The sequence below is a fragment of the Coregonus lavaretus genome (assembly GCF_964263955.1).
Source record: "Coregonus lavaretus genome assembly, chromosome: 28".
Classification (NCBI taxonomy): Eukaryota; Metazoa; Chordata; class Actinopteri; order Salmoniformes; family Salmonidae; genus Coregonus; species Coregonus lavaretus.
In genome coordinates this window covers 20,891,148-20,910,243 of record NC_140015.1, presented here as the reverse complement: position 1 = coordinate 20,910,243, position 19,096 = coordinate 20,891,148, and the positions used below count along the sequence as shown (strand labels likewise).

General features: G+C 44.7%; 3 protein-coding genes across 3 annotated transcripts; 2 read left to right on the top strand and 1 right to left on the bottom strand.

The window, feature by feature from the left end:
* The first annotated feature begins 388 nt into the window (after positions 1-388).
* Positions 389-5,426, top strand: LOC311104549 (2-amino-3-ketobutyrate coenzyme A ligase, mitochondrial-like). Its single transcript, XM_084146417.1, has 9 exons — positions 389-1,139; positions 1,812-1,942; positions 2,190-2,291; positions 2,426-2,572; positions 2,922-3,076; positions 3,216-3,298; positions 3,547-3,718; positions 4,291-4,412; positions 4,902-5,426. Exons 1-9 carry the CDS (start codon positions 920-922, stop codon positions 5,051-5,053), a joined length of 1,284 nt encoding a protein of 427 aa, XP_084002543.1. The 5' UTR covers positions 389-919; the 3' UTR covers positions 5,054-5,426.
* Positions 5,427-5,834: 408 nt separating this feature from the next.
* LOC311104547 (DNA replication licensing factor mcm5-like) lies at positions 5,835-13,843 on the top strand. Its single transcript, XM_084146413.1, has 14 exons — positions 5,835-6,141; positions 6,506-6,632; positions 6,835-6,963; positions 7,107-7,279; positions 7,582-7,737; positions 7,874-8,043; positions 8,141-8,312; positions 8,423-8,534; positions 11,741-11,884; positions 11,977-12,219; positions 12,349-12,461; positions 12,618-12,746; positions 12,841-13,111; positions 13,317-13,843. Exons 1-14 carry the CDS (start codon positions 5,972-5,974, stop codon positions 13,416-13,418), a joined length of 2,211 nt encoding a protein of 736 aa, XP_084002539.1. The 5' UTR covers positions 5,835-5,971; the 3' UTR covers positions 13,419-13,843.
* A 4-nt stretch (positions 13,844-13,847) lies between these two features.
* On the bottom strand, positions 13,848-18,308 carry LOC311104546 (heme oxygenase-like). The gene is made up of 7 exons (XM_084146412.1): positions 18,195-18,308; positions 18,037-18,088; positions 17,728-17,839; positions 17,339-17,554; positions 16,972-17,244; positions 14,274-14,322; positions 13,848-14,189 (listed from the first exon to the last, which is right to left on the bottom strand). Exons 2-7 carry the CDS (start codon positions 18,084-18,086, stop codon positions 14,074-14,076), a joined length of 816 nt encoding a protein of 271 aa, XP_084002538.1. The 5' UTR covers positions 18,087-18,088; positions 18,195-18,308; the 3' UTR covers positions 13,848-14,073.
* Between the last annotated feature and the right edge of the window lie 788 nt (positions 18,309-19,096).

The window sequence follows — 19,096 nt, the reverse complement described above, 5'->3', positions numbered from 1 at the left end:
TTTATATTTTTGTTCTGTATAAATCACGATTGGCCTTTTTCAGAATAAGCTGTTTACCTCTATCTCCTGTGTACAAGTATAAAGACTTAGAGACTGCTTTGTTTCTTTGGTTGCTATTCTTTGTTTTATCAGTGGTTTCGGTTTTCTACAGGTTTAATTGAAAAGTAAAATGTTTTATCTTAAGTAGGCTACTTTGTTGCTACTTGCAAATTAAATATGGCGAGTTCGTTTTGCATGGCCCCGTGACCCGGGATATTGGCGATTTAAGGGCCAATATAATAGTCTAACATTTGCGAACCCAATTTACGGGACACCGGGCCATGTGAAACGAACTCGCCCATGGTGTCGCTTTACCACGGAGTTTCTAAACCCAGAGGCGCAACATCGCGAGACTTCCGGGAACGCTTACGAAACAGACCAGGCCGAAATCTAAAGGCACAACCTAGATTCGAGCCAATGTCTTAAGTAGGTTAACATGTTATTACTCCAACCTCGTTAAAGTGACAAACTGATACGTTTTTATTTTCGTCAAAAACTATTTTACATCGAAGGAGTGCCTTTGATTTGACTGCCTGCACATGCGTAGTTCGGCGCCAGACGACCATTAGACCCGACGACGTGTTTCTACGCATGAGTTTAGCTAGCCAACGTCGCCATGACATCGACTACAAGTGTGATCGGGGATAGTTTTATCCTATTTTCATACTGTACTGCCGTTGGCTATATGTTTTGAGACGTGGTTGGATTCAGAAAACGCCGCTACACTCCCCATAGCTTCTGATTGGTGCTCCATGATACGCCCACGTGAGTTATATATTACTCTGACGTCACTTACATTATTGTTGGCCACGCCTTACGTCGTTATTCTGTCTAGTCACAACCTGTCAACTGCTTGGAAAGATTTTGACAGAAATTCACCATGCCTCTTAGAACAGCTGTCCGTTGTCTTAGTACCCCAATAAGGGGTATTTTGAGACCCTCGACTACCACCTCAAACCGGGGCTATGCAGCTGTCGCCGAGGCTAGATCGCTGCTGGAGCATGAACTTGAAACGATCCGAACCGGTGGAACGTGGAAAGGAGAAAGAATAATCACGTCCAAGCAGGGTCCTCATATCAACGTGGACGGCAGTCGTGGCGGTGAGTAGCCGAACGTTATAGTTAAGGGTCAGCTCACCAGCTTTCAATTCTATTGATTTGCCTACCTATTGCTGCCCTCAGGGACATGAAAAACATGTGGCAAAAGTTGGCACCGAGAAATTTAGCTCTAGTCTACCCACGTTGTCCAACGAGGTCAAACTTGTTGCATACAGCCAGGAGTTGTAGCAAGCTAGCTAGCTAGTTTACCTACTAGCTTAGTATTTTCTGCCCCCATCTGAACTTCACAGAAATTCATCTCAGCCTGATGGTGTTGGGGTAGCTAGCTACATGACCGAGACTTGCCCTACTTGGCAACTGGAAGTTATGCGTGTGATTAGTGTTATCGTGATTTGTGGTGGCTGCTGGTGTTGTCACTGTTCACCTTTGTGTACCAGAGAATGACTGACCCCTAGTGCTGATTTATGAATGGCTTATTGACTGCATGTCCTCTCATGTGTACAACTGGCACTCTGCTGTATTTGCCAGTAAGTACACAATGGCAGAAATTCCCACTCATACTCCCTCCAGCAGTCATGCAAGGTCACTGTGGTAATTACCACTGGTAAATCAAGCTTTCTCTGGGAGTTGAGTCAGTATTGTTATGATGTGTATGTCCTCTAAGACCTGGCTTATATATGCTTACCTATTGTTTCACTCTCTCTCCCCATACAGACATATTGAATTTCTGTGCAAACAACTATCTGGGCCTCTCCAGCCATCCCCAGGTAGTGGAGGCAGGGATAGAGGCCTTGAAGAAGTATGGTGCCGGGCTGAGCTCAGTGAGATTCATCTGTGGCACACAGGTAACCAAAAGACTGCTTGCACAAGTGTTGTGGTCCTCTGTAGCTCAATTGGTAGAGCATGGCGCTTGTAACGCCAGGGTAGTGGGTTCGATTCCCGGGACCACCCATACGTAAAAATGTATGCACACATGACTGTAAGTCGCTATGGATAAAAGCGTCTGCTAAATGGCATATTATTATTATTATTATTATTATTGTTGGTGGTTCACAGTACTCTGTGATTGTCTCCTTACCATATGATCCACAGGACATTCACAAAGATCTGGAGCAGAAGCTGGCTCAGTTCCATGAGCGGGAGGACTGCATCCTATATGCCAGCTGTTTTGACGCCAACGCAGGGCTATTTGAGGTTTGTGATTCTTGAATACATTAACATGTGATTATAACTGTTTTATAACATTATGTTGCATGGTATGTCTTTACAGTATATATGCCACTGTATTAAACAGGCCTAAAGTAGTAATGCACTCTGTTCTACATCAGGTTCTGTTGGGCCCCGACGATGCAGTTCTGTCTGATGAGCTGAACCATGCCTCTATTATTGATGGGATCAGATTGTGTCGGGCCAAGAGGTTCAGATACAAACACATGGACCTGAATGACTTGGAGACCCAGCTGAAAGAGTCCCAGGTAAAGAGGGTGCTATACATGCATTGAAATAATAATCTCCTTGAGGTGATTGTTATGTGGGATAATGACGGAGGGGTAAGAAGTAAGACTGCCTTCATCTGCTGTCCATCTTCCAGCTAGAGGATTTCTTAACCCAGTCTTCCCCATCCTAATACCTGCACTACCTTCATATGATTGCACAGCTTCTTTTTTTAATGAAGAGCTGTACCTTTCATAAAGCTTATCATACAGAATCCTCTTGAAATCCATGAAGCTTGAAACCGTAGTGATGGGTAGATTTCTGAATTGATTTTAGTGTTAATGGGCTGTGTTTGCATCACTGGTCATCATGGCGCCCTGTCCCTTTCAGTCATCTCGTCTACGCCTCGTTGTCACGGATGGTGTGTTCTCCATGGATGGTGACATGGCTCCATTAAAGGGGATCTGTGACCTGGCAGAGCAGTATGGAGCCTTGGTCTTCATTGATGAATGCCATGCTACAGGCTTCATGGGCCCACGAGGCAGGTTAGTGAAGGTCCAGGTGGAGAGATGGAGAAATTATGATAGAACTCTAATTATGTAATTATGCCTAGGAATACTAGAAAGGATGATGGTTTTGTAGCCAATTATTCAGACTAATAGTGTTATTCAATTTTGTTTGCAGAGGCACAGATGAGCTACTGGGAGTGATGGACAGGGTTCACATTGTCAACTCTACTCTGGGAAAAGCACTGGGAGGTGCAGCTGGTAGGTTTCCCTCAGTTTAGACCCATATAGTATATGGAGTCCATTAACGGTACTGTATGTTCTCAATGCTTATGAAATGTCACTATTGACAATGTAGGCTCTGTAATTTAACTTCATAAATGGATGACAAAAATAAACTTGAAAATATACATCGATATGGGGTCAGCTTTTTCTTTCCACCTGGACCTTCAGGTCAGGTTTATCTCAATATATAAGGTGGATATGGTTTTCTTTCTATTTTCTCTCAGGTGGGTACACAGTGGGTCCTAAACCTCTGATTGACCTGTTGAGGCAGCGCTCTCGTCCCTACCTCTTCTCCAACTCCCTCCCCCCTCCTGTCGTGGGCTGCGCTACCCGGGCTGTCGAGCTGCTTCTCGCGTCCAATGAGATTGCTCAGAGTGTCGGGGACAAAACCATGAGGTGGGAATCCGGGGAGGGGCCCTCTGTTTTGGTGAATGTGGTAGACACCCTCTAAGCTTATGCAACGGTTAACATAGGAGCATGGACAAAAACAGATAAGCCTTTTGTGTTGGTCTTTGTGAAAAATACGTATGAACAAAATCATGAAAGGGACATGTTTGAAAAGAGCAATTGATTGACCTTGAGATTGACTAATCCCTTGTGCTGAAAAAGTGACAAGATCTGTGTTTATTCTGCATTCAACACTTGCTTGTTTCATCTCTTATCTGTACTGTGTCCTTCACAGGAGGTTGGTGGCACCTTAATTGGGGAGGACTGCAGCGGAATAAGTGGAATGGTATCAAACACATGGTTTCCATGTGTTTGATGCGATTCAATTTGCGCCATTATTATGAGCTGTCCTCCCCTCAGCAGCCTCCAGTGGATCCTTCCACACATGTTTACAGTTTCAAGAGCACTACATGTTTCCCAGAGAACCCAGTTAGCAACAATGAAAGTTGAAGGCATTGATACTGTATGAGGAACGAGTGCCATTTCTGTCATGTTGTCATTATTCTCTCCCCCTCTCGTAGGTTCAGAAACAAAATGACTGAGGCTGGGTTCACCATCTCAGGCTCTGACCACCCTATCTGTCCTGTGATGCTGGGGGACGCCAGACTAGCCTCTCTGATGGCTGATGACATGCTGAAACTAGGTGAGACAACAGTTCAGGCTGAATGTGAATGGAGCACAAGAACATTTCAAGCATTATCAAACATTACAAAACAAGCTGTATATTTGTTTGAAATACTCTATGGGTTTTTTGTCCACTCATTTTATAGAACTTAACTATTTTTGAAAAGCTTGATCAAAAAGATTTCTGGCAAACAGAGCAGTGTGGAATTACAAATGAATGGACACACATCAACCTGTAGAGGGAGACAGAGATTTACTCATTGATATTTTGTATTCAACAATTCTGTCTCACAAAATGGGAGCTGACAACAATCAGAGTTGACATAGGGGCCCTTTGGCCACCATAGACCTAATAGACTATTGGCTGCAAACTACACTGCTTGAATACAAGGGCTGGGAAAAAAATATTCATTTGAATTCGGGCCTCCAATCTGCCCTTTCTTGAAGGACCGAAGTCTTCAGTGTTATGTCTATCTACTGCAAGTACTCATTCTTCTGATTCCCACAGGAGTGTATGTGATTGGGTTCTCCTACCCAGTGGTACCAAAGGGCAAAGCCAGAATCCGGGTCCAGATCTCAGCGGCCCACACTGACCAGGACATTGACCGCGCTGTGGATGCTTTCATACAGACAGGCAGGAAGCATGGAGTCGTGTCTTAAATAGAAGAACTGATGGATCATTTTGCTGCCAATAAGCAAGTTAAAAAGACAAACAGCTTGCAGAGCTTGGACTGGGTTACAGGTTACAGAGGAGGCCTATGAATGACAGTGTGACAAAGATAATGTATTACATACAGGGTAATGTATTACAGACTAAGGTCAATTGTGGTCAATGCTATTTGTTGCTTTTACATTTTTTAAAACATTTTAGTCATTTAGCAGACGCTCTTATCCAGAGTGACTTACAGTTAGTGAGTGCATACATTTTTTTTCTTCATACTGGCCCCCAGTGGGAATCGAACCCACAACCCTGGCGTTGCAAACGCCATGCTTCACCAACTTTTCTCAGTTGAATGAATAAAATACTTTTGACAAAACTTTGTATTTTTCTATGAAGCTAGCTAGCTATGTTGGCTAGATATGGTTGTAATACTGGGCAAGCTAGAAGAATATATTTTAAAGTATTGTTTTTATTCAGGGAAATCAACGTGTGCTTGCATCAACAGTAGCTAGTAACTTTGTGATCACAGAAGAAACACAACGGGTTGTTTCAGTTTGTTGTAGCGCCACCACAATATAATGTCCCTGGCTTGCTCATATCTGGTTATTTGTTATTTTCCCGCCACCAACTCTTGCAAGTCCCACCCTTCTACAATCAGGACATGCCTCTAGCAATGTATTCAGCCAATCATTATCACTAGTCGAGCCTATCTCCCAATGGCAAAGCGAGGGAGGGCGTTGATATCGGATCTCGCGGGAAAGTGACGCAAAATTTTGCCGCGAAAGAGTCAGCGGGGAATTCATTGTCCACAGAAAGTCATTGGAGTCAGTCATTAAAAAGTGTTTTACGTTTAGAATTATTGCACTTTGAGCACCCAAACTTTATTTTCATCACTTTGTAGATATAATCGGTGCATTATGTCTGGTTTCGACGACCCGGGAGTGTATTACAGTGACAGCTTCGGCGGTGGAGATGGACCCGGGGATGAAGGTGGTGTGAAACGGAGCCAGATCAAGAAACGATTCCGTGAATTTCTTCGGCAATTCAGAGTTGGAACCGATCGCACCGGTTTCACCTATAAATACAGGTAAGATCGAGATTGTATATAGTGCCACGAAGTCATTGTCGATGGCTACCGCCGGTTTGTGTGATGACGATGTTCCACCGATGCCTAACGTTAGTTAGCCAGCTAGCTAACAGTTAGTTAGTTAGCCAGCTAGCTAACAGTTAGTTAGGTAGCCAGTTACTGTAACGTTAGCTAACTACCACTGATCACCACAATGGTTTTGAAGGAATAAAGTTAGACTCTATTCAATGTCCTGTGATTGAGTTTGTTTTTAGCTATGTCCAATCGTTTTGTTTGCCCTATGATTAAATTCACATTCTGTGTAAGATATCTATATATCTTATATTGTTCATGTTGGATTGTTGACATGTGTTCTGGTCTGTAGAGATGACCTGAAGAGACACTACACCCTGGGGGAGTACTGGGTGGAGGTGGAGATGGAGGACCTGGCCAGCTTTGACGAGGACCTGTCAGACTGCCTGTACAAGCTGCCCTCTGAGAACCTGCCTCTGGTGAGAGGCTTGAATAGAATAATAATAGACTAATAATTTGAGTTGTTTTAATTGGCCCAATTGCAGGCTGAATAATTCATGGATTAGATGGGTTCCTATAGTTTGCTGATCGTATCATACTGATCTACTATTTTTCTATTTGACAAATAACTATATCTGAAAAGGATCCTTTTAAACTGAGCCCTGACATTATGATTGACAGCTGGAGGAGGCCGCTCAGGAGGTGGCTGACGAGGTGACCCGTCCCAGGCCCCTGGGAGAGGAGACAGTGCAGGAAATCCAGGTCATGCTGAAGAGTGACGCCCATCCTGCCTCCATCCGCAACCTCAAGGTAAGAGACCCTCTGAGGATGCAATGCTGGGCCTTTCACCTTTCAGTTGGCTCATGTAGAGGGTGGCATGAAAGATGTCCCTCAATTTCCCAGCCATGTAACATGCCATGACTCTGAACACTCCATCTCTTTCTCTCTGGTAGTCAGAGCAGGTGTCCAGGCTGGTGAAGGTCCCTGGGATCGTCATCTCTGCCACGGCCGTGAGGGCCAAGGCCACCAGGGTGTGTCTGCAGTGTCGTGGCTGTCGCTCTGTCATCAGTAACATCTCCCTGCCCCCAGGCCTGCAGGGCTACGCTCTTCCCCGAAAGTGCAACACGTGAGTGCGACCCTCTGAGTTGTTGAGTGTTTGTGTGCACACTCCAGTACATGAAAAGTGTATAAAGTCCTCGTGTGTGTGTAAAATCATCAGTGTGGTCCACTGTAGCTCAATTGGTAGAGCATGGCACTTGTAACGCCAGGGTAGTGGGTTCGATCCCCGGGACCACCCATATGTAAAAATGTATGCACACATGACTGTAAGTCGCTTTGGATAAAAGCGTCTGCTAAATGGCTTATTATTATCTGCTTTATCATAGTGTGTGTGATTCCATTCTTAAACATATCTTCTCTGTCTCTCAGTGAGCAGGCTGGCAGGGTGAGGTGTCCTATAGATCCCTACTTCATCATTCCAGACCGTTGTGTCTGTGTGGACTTCCAGACCCTCCGTCTGCAGGAGGCTCCAGATGCTGTGCCACACGGAGAGATGCCCCGCCACCTGCAGCTCTACTGTGACAGGTAACACACACAGCAGCATCTGTGTACCACAATATTCTCAATTAAAAACAATTAACACATGCCCAATATACACACAGTGCAAAGTGAGACCGAAGAGTACATACCACATTACAGCTCGTGTTCTGCATCCCCTCAGGTACCTGTGTGACCGTGTGGTCCCTGGGAACAGAGTGACCATCATGGGGATCTACTCCATCAAGAAGGTGGCCCATGCTAAGGGCAAGGGCAGAGATAAAAGTGCAGGCGTGGGCATCCGCTCCTCCTACCTACGTGTGGTGGGCATTCAGCAGGACACAGAGGGAGCAGGTAGGCATGATAAGGCTACTAGAGGTTAGATTACTTATCCAACATTATATCCTATGTGGGATAGTGTCATAGATATAATGCTATCTTTGTCTCTCAGGTCGCGGGGCCACAGGGTCAGTCTCCCCTCAGGAAGAGGAGGAGCTGAGAGCATTGGCCTCCTCCCCCGACGTCTACGGCTCCCTCGCACGTTCCCTCGCTCCTTCCATCTACGGCAGTGATGACCTGAAAAAGGCCATCGCCTGCCTGCTGTTCGGCGGCTCCAGGAAGAGGTGAGTCATAAACATTGGAAATTGCACGTAGAATTTTACGATTTTTGATATGCTCACATTTCTCTCCAGTGTGTGTGTATGTATGGTAATAATGACCTTTCCTGTCTCAGGCTGCCTGACGGGCTGACCCGTAGAGGAGACATCAACTTGCTGATGCTGGGAGACCCCGGTACTGCCAAGTCTCAGCTGCTCAAGTTTGTGGAGAGGTGCTCTCCCATTGGGGTAAGGATGGGCTTAATGTACAGTGTGTATGTATTCACACCCCTTGACTTTTTCCACATTTTGTTGCGTTACAGCCTGAATTGAAAATGGATAAAAGTGAGATTTTGTCACTGGCATGCACGCAATACCCCATAATGTCAAAGTGGAATTTAGTTTTTTGACATTTTTACAAATTAATAAAAAGCTGAAATGTCTTGAGTCGGTAAGTATTCAACCCCTCTGTTATGGCAAGCCTACATAAGTTCAGGAGTAAAAATATGCTTAACAAGTCACATAAGTTGCCTGGACTCACTGTGTGCAATAATAGTGTTTAAACATGGTTTTTGAAAGAATACCTCATCTCTGTACCCCACACGTACAATTATCTGTAAGGCTGAGCAGTGAATTTCAACCACAAAGACCAGGGAGGTTTTCTAATGCCTCGCAAAGAAGGGTACTTATTGGTAGATGGAAAAATATATATATCCCTTTGAGCATGGTGAAGTTTTGAATTACACTTTGGATGGTATATCAATACACCCAGTCACTACAAAGATGCAGGCGTTTTTCCTAACTCAGGAGAGGAAGGAAACCGCTCAGAGATTTCAACATGAGGCCAATGGTGACTTTAAAACACAGTTTAATGGCTGTGATAGGAGAACTGAGGATGGATCAACAACATTGTAGTTACTCCACAATACTAACCTAATTGACAGAGTGAAAAGGAGGAAGCCTGTACAGAATTCAAATATTCCAAAACATGCATCCTGTTTGCAACAAGGGACTAAAGTAATACTACAAAAAATGTGGCAAAGCAATTAACCATCTGTCCTGACTGAATACAAAGTGTTATGTTTGGGGCAAATCCAGTACAACACATTACTGAGTACCACTCTCCATATTTTCAAGCGTAGTGGGGGCTGCATCATGTTATGGGTATGCTTGTAATCATTAAGGACTGGGGAGTTTTTCAGGATAAAAAATACACAGAATGGAGCTAAGCACAGGCAAAGTCCTAGAGGAAGACCTACCTGGTTCAGTCTGCTTTCCACTAGACACTGGGAGCTGAATTCACCTTTCAGCATTACAATAACCTAAAATACAAGGCCAAATCTATACTGGAGTTGCTTACCAAGAAGACAGTGAAGATACTGGAGTGGCTGAGTTACAGTTTTGACTTAAATCTACTTGAGAATCTATGGCAAGACCTGAAAATGGTTGTCTAGCAATGATCAACAACCAATTTGACAGAAAATAATAATGGGCAAGTTGCACAATCCAGGTGTGGAAAGCTCTTAGAGACTCACCCAGAAAGACTCACAGCTGTTCTCGCTGTCAACGGTGCTTCTAAGAAGTATTAACTCACGGGTGTGAATACTTATGTAAATTAGATTATGGGGTATTGTGTGTAGATGGGGGGGGGGGGGGGGGGGATATATTTAATCCATTTTGAATCCAGGCTGTAACACAACATGTGGAACAAGTCAAGGGGTATGAATACTTTCTGAAAGCACTGTGTGTGTATATACACTGCTCAAAAAAATAAAGGGAACACTTAAACAACACAATGTAACTCCAAGTCAATCACACTTCTGTGAAATCAAACTGTCCACGTAGGAAGCAACACTGATTGACAATACATTTCACATGCTGTTGTGCAAATGGAATAGACAACAGGTGGAAATTATAGGCAATTAGCAAGACACCCCAATAAAGGACTGGTTTTGCAGGTGGTGACCACAGACCACTTCTCAGTTCCTATGCTTCCTGGCTGATGTTTTGGTCACTTTTGAATGCTGGCGGTGCTTTCACTCTAGTGGTAGCATGAGACGGCGTCTACAACCCACACAAGTGGCTCAGGTAGTGCAGCTCATCCAGGATGGCACATCAATACGAACTGTGGCAAGAAGGTTTCCTGTGTCTGTCAGCGTAGTGTCCAGAGCATGGAGGCGCTACCAGGAGACAGGCCAGTACATCAGGAGATGTGGAGGAGGCCGTAGGAGGGCAGCAACCCAGCAGCAGGACTGCTACCTCCGCCTTTGTGCAAGGAGGAGCAGGAGGAGCACTGCCAGAGCCCTGCAAAATGACATCCAGCAAGCCACAAATGTGCATGTGTCTGCTCAAACGGTCAGAAACAGACTCCATGAGGGTGGTATGAGGGCCCAACGTCCACAGGTGGGGGTTGTGCTTACAGCCCAACACCGTGCAGGACGTTTGGCATTTGCCAGAGGAACACCAAGATTGGCAAATTCGCCACTGGCGCCCTGTGCTCTTCACAGATGAAAGCAGGTTCACACTGAGCACATGTGACAGACGTGACAGAGTCTGGAGACGCTGTGGAGAACGTTCTGCTGCCTGCAACATCCTCCAGCATGACCGGTTTGGCGGTGGGTCAGTCGTGGGGTGGCATTTCTTTGGGGGGCCGCACAGCCCTCCATGTGCTCGCCAGAGGTAGCCTGACTGCCATTAGGTACCGAGATGAGATCCTCAGACCCCTTGTGAGACCATATGCTGGTGCGGTTGGCCCTGGGTTCCTCCTAATGCAAGACCATACTAGACCTCATGTGGCTGGAGTGTGTCAGCAGTTCCTGTAAGAGGAAGGCATTGATGCTATGGACCGCCCATTCCCCAGACCTGAATCCAATTGAGCACATCTGGGACATCATGTCTCGCTCCATCCACCAACGCCACGTTGCACCACAGACTGTCCAGGAGTTGGAGGAGATCCCTCAGGAGACCATCCGCCACCTCATCAGGAGCATGCCCAGGCGTTGTAAGGAGGTCATACAGGCACGTGGAGGCCACACACACTACTGAGCCTCATTTTGACTTGTTTTAAGGACATTACATCAAAGTTGGATCAGCCTGTAGTGTGGTTTTCCACTTTAATTTTGAGGGTGACTCCAAATCCAGACCTCCATGGGTTGATAAATTTGATTTCCATAATTTGTGTGATTTTGTTGTCAGCACATTCAACTATGTAAAGAAAAAAGTATTGAATAAGATTATTTAATTCATTCAGATCTAGGATGTTGTTTAAGTGTTCCCTTTATTTTTTTGAGCAGTGTATATTTCAGCACTCTTATGACACTCCCTCAACATAGTTTTGAATATGAATTACAAAGATGGATTCCAGAAGTTTAATTTGACAATTAATTTATCAGTGTGCTAGTGACCCCTATCTAAAGCGCTAACCCATACATCCCCTCTCTCTCTTCCTCTGTCAGGTGTATACCTCAGGTAAAGGCAGCAGTGCTGCTGGTCTGACGGCCTCTGTCCTCAGGGACCCCGTCACCCGTGGCTTCATCATGGAGGGAGGAGCCATGGTGCTGGCTGATGGTGGGGTGGTCTGCATCGATGAGTTTGACAAAGTATGGGAACATGGACAAGAGAAGTACATACATTGCTGAATACTTGACAAGTTTGTTTGCAGACTCTTAACTGTGTCTCTCTTTCCTCTCAGATGAGAGAGGATGACAGAGTAGCCATCCATGAAGCCATGGAGCAACAGACCATCTCCATTGCCAAGGCTGGCATCACCACCACCCTGAACTCCCGCTGCTCGGTGCTGGCCGCTGCTAACTCTGTGTTTGGCCGTTGGGACGACACCAAGGGAGAGGACAACATCGACTTCATGCCCACCATCTTGTCCCGTTTCGACATGATCTTTATCATCAAGGACATCCACGACCATCAGAGAGACATGGTGAGGGAACACACTTTAGTCTTCTGGGTTTGTGTGTGTGGGAGAAGGTTTATGCACAGGGATACTGAACACGGCCCAGGCTAGCAGTGTTAACACAATCCACACTATTGACCTTCTTTTCTCTCTCAGACTCTGGCCCGCCACGTGATGAACGTCCATCTCAGTGCTCATACACAGACTGAGGGTGTGGAGGGAGAGATCACACTGGCCACACTGAAGAAGTACATTGCCTATGCCAGAACGTGAGTCTTGAAAAATTCTGCAGATAATATATCCTGTGTATGATATATTCTGTTTAGATTGAATTCATGAACTCTACTCACAGAGAAACAATCCTACACACTAGCATATACACATGAAGGGATTTGGTGTTTTAACGGTCAAATGTGCCCTGACAGGAAATGCGGCCCACGTCTCTCTGCGTCGGCAGCTGAAAAGCTGAAGAACAGATACGTGGTGATGAGGAGTGGAGCGAGGGAACATGAGCGGGAGAGCGACAGGAGAGCCTCCATCCCCATCACTGTCAGGTACCTATATGATGCTTCACCTGACAACATCATTACCAATCAGGATACAGTCTATCTTCAGTGTCATTACGCTTGATTCTCTGGTCCCCTGTAGGCAGCTGGAGGCGGTGGTGCGCATCTCTGAGTCCCTGGCCAAGATGAAGCTGCAGGCCGTGGCTGGAGAGGAGGAGGTGGACGAGGCCCTGCGGCTCTTCCAGGTGTCCACACTGGACGCTGCGCTGTCCGGCAGTCTCTCGGGTGTGGAGGGCTTCACCACTCAGGAGGACCAGGAGATGATCTCTCGTGTTGAGAAGCAGCTGAAGAGACGCTTTGCCATTGGCTCCCAGGTGTCCGAGCACAGCATCGTCCAGGACTTCACCAAGCAGGTCAGTTACACTAGTCTACTTTGAACATATACTGTGTTGAACAGAGACTGGACCACTTGGTCAATCACATAAAAGTACCTTGTGCAATGGAATGTTGGGCATTTGTCTATATGATTGAGTGCTGTCCTCAGTTGGCCTACGTGTTACCCTGTAGCCTGTTTACCTGTCCGCTGACCAGAATCTCTCTACCCTCTCCCATATACAGAAGTATCCAGAGCAGGCCATCTACAAGGTCCTTCACCTGATGATGAGGAGGGGAGAGCTGCAGCACCGCATGCAGAGGAAGGTTCTCTACAGAATCAAGTAGTCTCACAAAAAGATGCATACGCACAAAGATGAAGCCATGATGTGCTGTGTAAATAGTAGTTGGGACAAGCGTCTCCTCCATTCATTCCTCACAAGCCGGTGGACATCTTCATGAAGTCACGTCAATATGTCTTCTCCATCCTAGACCATGGTCCGCCTACAGAGCCACTGATGTCTACCTTTTCATGTGTTGCTTTGCCAAGTTAAGCCAACAGTTATTTACACTTCTATTGCTCTCATAAGTCTTTTGGTATCTATTATTTTAAGACTAAACAAATGATGTTATGGAGGCTATTTTGTATGAACTGTATTGTTGAATTGTTTGGGGTAAGAAGCGAGTGACATGAGAATGCCCTAAAGATTGTTAACGTTAAATAATTGTGAAAATAAAAAAGAAATGTTTAAATAAAGAAGTTTGCTATGTTGAAATGGTGTGCATAATCTTTAATGAAACATACTATGTACAAAGATATTGTACAGAATTGCAATTAATACAGCATATATCAATTTACATTACTATAAGATTGCCTTAAGCATTAAAAAAAGTACAGCCATGACAAAGTGTAGTAAGTGCATACACCCTTAGGTGGTCATGATTGGTGAAGTGATTCTGTCAACTACATAAACATACATATTTAAGGACTTATTTCAAGGCTTTAGAATACATAGATACCTATTCCGACTGTTGCTAAAGCAACACAAATACCCAGAGACAACTGCACGATGGACGAAGAGGGGATGAAAGCTGGTGTCTTGGTCTTTTTTTGGTCCCCTGCAAAAGCAAAATAATACCTTATAACACAAAAGTCAGGTGAAAGATCACATCTTTCCATTCAGCATATAAGCTTTGACTTACCATAAGCTTCCTCTGTGACACTCAACATTTTCTGTAGATCATCGAAGACCTGTACGAGAAATAACAAACAGGATGTCTTCATTGAACAAGACACACAATCATCAGCAATATGCTATGGCAATGGCAACCCAGTAACAAGTTTACAATGCATCATTCACTAGACCTTCCAGTTTCACTTCCTTTGCACAGTTATGTTTTGCAAGTTTTAATGTCACATGCACAAGTACAGTGAAATGCCTTTCTTGTAAGATCTAAACCCAACAATGCAGTAATCAATAAGAATGTAATACTAAAAATAACATAATGTAGAACAAAAACACACTAGAAAAATTATAAGAAATAAGAACATGAGAAAGTAAGCATACTATATACAGGGTCAGTCAGTTCCAGTACAATATTTACAATGTGCAGGGATACTGGAGTGATATAGGTAGATATGTACAGGGATAAGGTGATTAGGCATCAGGACAAATGATAAACAGAGTAGCAACAGTGTATATGATGATTGTATGTGAGTGCGTGTGTGTAGAGTCAGTATAAATGTATGTGCATATTATGTGTGTTTGAGCAAATTTTGGAGTGAGTGTTTGTGTCTGTGTTGGAGTGTCAGTGTGCATGAGTGTGCATAGACAGTGTAAAACTGAAATACAAGGGTCAACTCAGATAGTCTGTGTAGCCATTTTGTTAGCTATTTAGCAGTCTTATGGTTTGGGGATAGAAGCTGTTCAGGAGCCTGTTGGTGTCAGACTTGATGCACCGGTACCGCTTGCCATGCGGAAGCTGAGAGAACAGTCTGTGGCTTTGGGTGGCTGGAGTCTTTCATGATTTTCCAGGCCCTCCTTTCACACCGCCCGATATAGAGGTCCTGGATGGCAGGGAACTCGGCCCCAATGATGTACAGTGGGGGAAAAAGTATTTAGTCAGCCACCAATTGTGCAAGTTCTCCCACTTAAAAAGATGAGAGAGGCCTGTAATTTTCATCATAGGTACACGTCAACTATGACAGACAAAATGAGGAAAAAAATCCAGAAAATCACATTGTAGGATTTTTAATGAATTTATTTGCAGATTATGGTGGAAAATAAGTATTTGGTCAATAACAAAAGTTTCTCAATACTTTGTTATATACCCTTTGTTGGCAATGACACAGGTCAAACGTTTTCTGTAAGTCTTCACAAGGTTTTCACACACTGTTGCTGGTATTTTGGCCCATTCCTCCATGCAGATCTCCTCTAGAGCAGTGATGTTTTGGGGCTGTCGCTGGGCAACACAGACTTTTAACTCCCTCCAAAGATTTTCTATGGGGTTGAGATCTGGAGACTGGCTAGGCCACTCCAGGACCTTGAAATGCTTCTTACGAAGCCACTCCTTCGTTGCCCGGGCGGTGTGTTTGGGATCATTGTCATGCTGAAAGACCCAGCCACGTTTCATCTTCAATGCCCTTGCTGATGGAAGGAGGTTTTCACTCAAAATCTCACGATACATGGCCCCATTCATTCTTTCCTTTACACGGATCAGTCGTCCTGGTCCCTTTGCAGAAAAACAGCCCCAAAGCATGATGTTTCCACCCCCATGCCTCACAGTAGGTATGGTGTTCTTTGGATGCAACTCAGCATTCTTTGTCCTCCAAACACGACGAGTTGAGTTTTTACCAAAAAGTTCTATTTTGGTTTAATCTGACCATATGACATTCTCCCAATCCTCTTCTGGATCATCCAAATGCACTCTAGCAAACTTCAGACGGGCCTGGACATGTACTGGCTTAAGCAGGGGGACACGTCTGGCACTGCAGGATTTGAGTCCCTGGCGGCGTAGTGTGTTACTGATGGTAGGCTTTGTTACTTTGGTCCCAGCTCTCTGCAGGTCATTCACTAGGTCCCCCCGTGTGGTTCTGGGATTTTTGCTCACCGTTCTTGTGATCATTTTGACCCCACGTGGTGAGATCTTGCGTGGAGCGCCAGATCGAGGGAGATTATCAGTGGTCTTGTATGTCTTCCATTTCCTAATAATTGCTCCCACAGTTGATTTCTTCAAACCAAGCTGCTTACCTATTGCAGATTTAGTCTTCCCAGCCTGGTGCAGGTCTACAATGTTGTTTCTGGTGTCCTTTGACAGCTCTTTGGTCTTGGCCATAGTGGAGTTTGGAGTGTGACTGTTTGAGGTTGTGGACAGGTGTCTTTTATACTGATAACAAGTTCAAACAGGTGCCATTAATACAGGTAATGAGTGGAGGATAGAGGAGCCTCTTAAAGAAGAAGTTATAGGTCTGTGAGAGCCAGAAATCTTGCTTGTTTGTAGGTGACCAAATACTTATTTTCCACCATAATTTGCAAATAAATTCATTAAAAATCCTACAATGTGATTTTCTGGATTTTTTTTCCTCAATTTGTCTGTCATAGTTGACGTGTACCTATGATGAAAATGACAGGCCTCTCTCATCTTTTTAAGTGGAGAACTTGCACAATTGGTGGCTGACTAAATACTTTTTTTCCCCACTGTACTTGGCTGTCCGCACCACCTTCTGTAGTGCCATGCGATCGAGGGCAGTGCTACTGCCATACCAAGCAGTGATGCAGCCAGTCAAGATGCTCTCAATGGTACAGCTGTAGAACTTTTCATAGTGACTTTTCATTATTGTATCAGTTCCCATTCTTACCCAGTTTGCAGCCACCCTTCCTCCCTCTTCCCTTTCACTCACCTGGATGTTGAGTTCGAAGGCCATGATAGCCTCCTCCAGCACCCCCTCCCTCTCCTCCTTGGTCAGCTCGATGCTGTTCATTCTGCTCCTGTACAGCTGCTTGAAGCGGTTAGGGCTTGACACTCCGGGGAAAGAGAAAAATGACAGTCCCTCTCTGCTGCTTAACCCAATTGACTTCTGGGTAATCTTCCCCAAAACTTGTCCTCCTGACAGGTCACCTAGGTAACGGGTGTAGGCGTGGGCCACCAGCAATTTAGGATTGCCTTCGCCAATCTGGAGAGGGAGACAAAGAAATTGTTATTACTAAGCAGGTACACAATTAAGATAGTGTGCCTACCCTGCATGTTGGTATATCTATAGTCTGTACCTTGCGAAGTCTCTGTGTATATCTGTGTGTTGCAGCAGGAGTGATGACTCTCTTTCGCCACTCCTGTCCAAAGAAGTGTTCCAGATCTCTCTCTAGTGTCTCCAGTCGGGCCAGTTCCTGGGGGAAGTATATCGGTGCGACACCTGGGTGGGAAGCATTTCTGTCCATCTCCTCTTCCAGTGCTTTGTAGATCTCATAGAGGGAACACAGAAGAAGCTGCCATGGAAAAGAGGGGCACAGATTAATACTTAATACACATTGAGTGCTCATTATCCATGACTATGTAGAAAGTTAAACAAAAGGCATTCTAGGTAGTTCATAATATGAAAACCACTGTAAATAATTTTGGCAAGTGGTTTTTAATTCACTCTCAGATTGGCTTTTCTCACCTTGTACTGCCGAAGAGTTATCTGTCCCTTCTGATAGCTCAGCATCAGTTGGGTGTTTTCTGCCCTGACATGGATGTCTTTAGTCGCTGCTTTTATCTGCTCTGACAAATCACTGAGGAGAGATGGCGAACATTGGAAGGAGGACATACTGATTTACCCGAGTACAGTAAATGTGATGCACAGTGTTTGCAGTTAGTAATTGTGTTCTGTATCTTCAATACCTTTACTTTACCATATATCAGCCCTGACCTGGTCTGAAATACAATAATCTAGTAAACATATCGACCATTCATTACAAAGTTACTGTACCTGCCAGGGCTCTGCATGTCATATTTCCGTGCCGAGCTGACTGTCTCCATGTCTGTAATCCAGAATTGTTTATATGGTGGTTATAACATTATCACCCAAATGTGACCAGCTCTTACAGTTTATTCAAAAACAAGTCAGTGAAAGAGTTGATAATTTACCTGTGTGGTATTTCCTTGTTGATGTCTTGTTGTACAGCTGGTAAACGAAAGCTGCCTCCTTCTCAGACAAGTTTAGAGTTGCTGTGTCCTCTTTGTCCTGTGCCCCTGTCTTTATATTTGACTCCCTTACCTTCTCTCCCAGTGTTTGTCAGCTAAATCAAATGGGAAGTGAGACTGTTGACTCATTTCCCTTATGCTGAACCTTAACATGACAGGGCAGATTTACCAGTGAGGGGAGAGCATGAGTGAGCAGATGGGATGGTAGAAATCATTAAAGACAGTCACATGAACCACAGGAAGTGAATGTGTTCCTTCTGCTATTGAGGGAGAGTATGTTGACTACAGGTGAGAACAAAGGTATATACACTGAGTGTACAAAACATTAGGAACACCTTCCTAATATTGAGTTGCACCCCCTTTTGCTCTCAGAACAGCCTCAATTCGATAAGGTGTTGAAAGTGTTCCACAGGGATGCTGGCCCATGTTGATTCTAATGCTTCCCACTGTTGTGTCAAGTTGGCTGGATGTCTTTTGGGTGGTGGACCATTTTTGATGCACACAGGAAACTGTTGAGCGTGAAAAACCCAGCAGCGTTGCAGTTCTTGACACACTCAAACCTACTACCATACCCGTTCAAAGGCACTTAAAACGTTTGTCTTGCCAATTCACCCTCTGAATGGCGTACATAAACAATCCATGTCTCAATTGACTCAAGGCTTGAAAATCCTTCTTTAACCTGTCTCCTCCCCTTCATCTACACTGATTGAAGTGGATTTAACAGGTGATATCAATAAGCGATCATAGCTTTCACCTGGATTCACCTGGTCAGCCTATGTCTTGTTCCTAATGTTTTGTACACTCAGTGTATGTACCTATTCGTTTTCTGAAGATGAGTCAGAAAA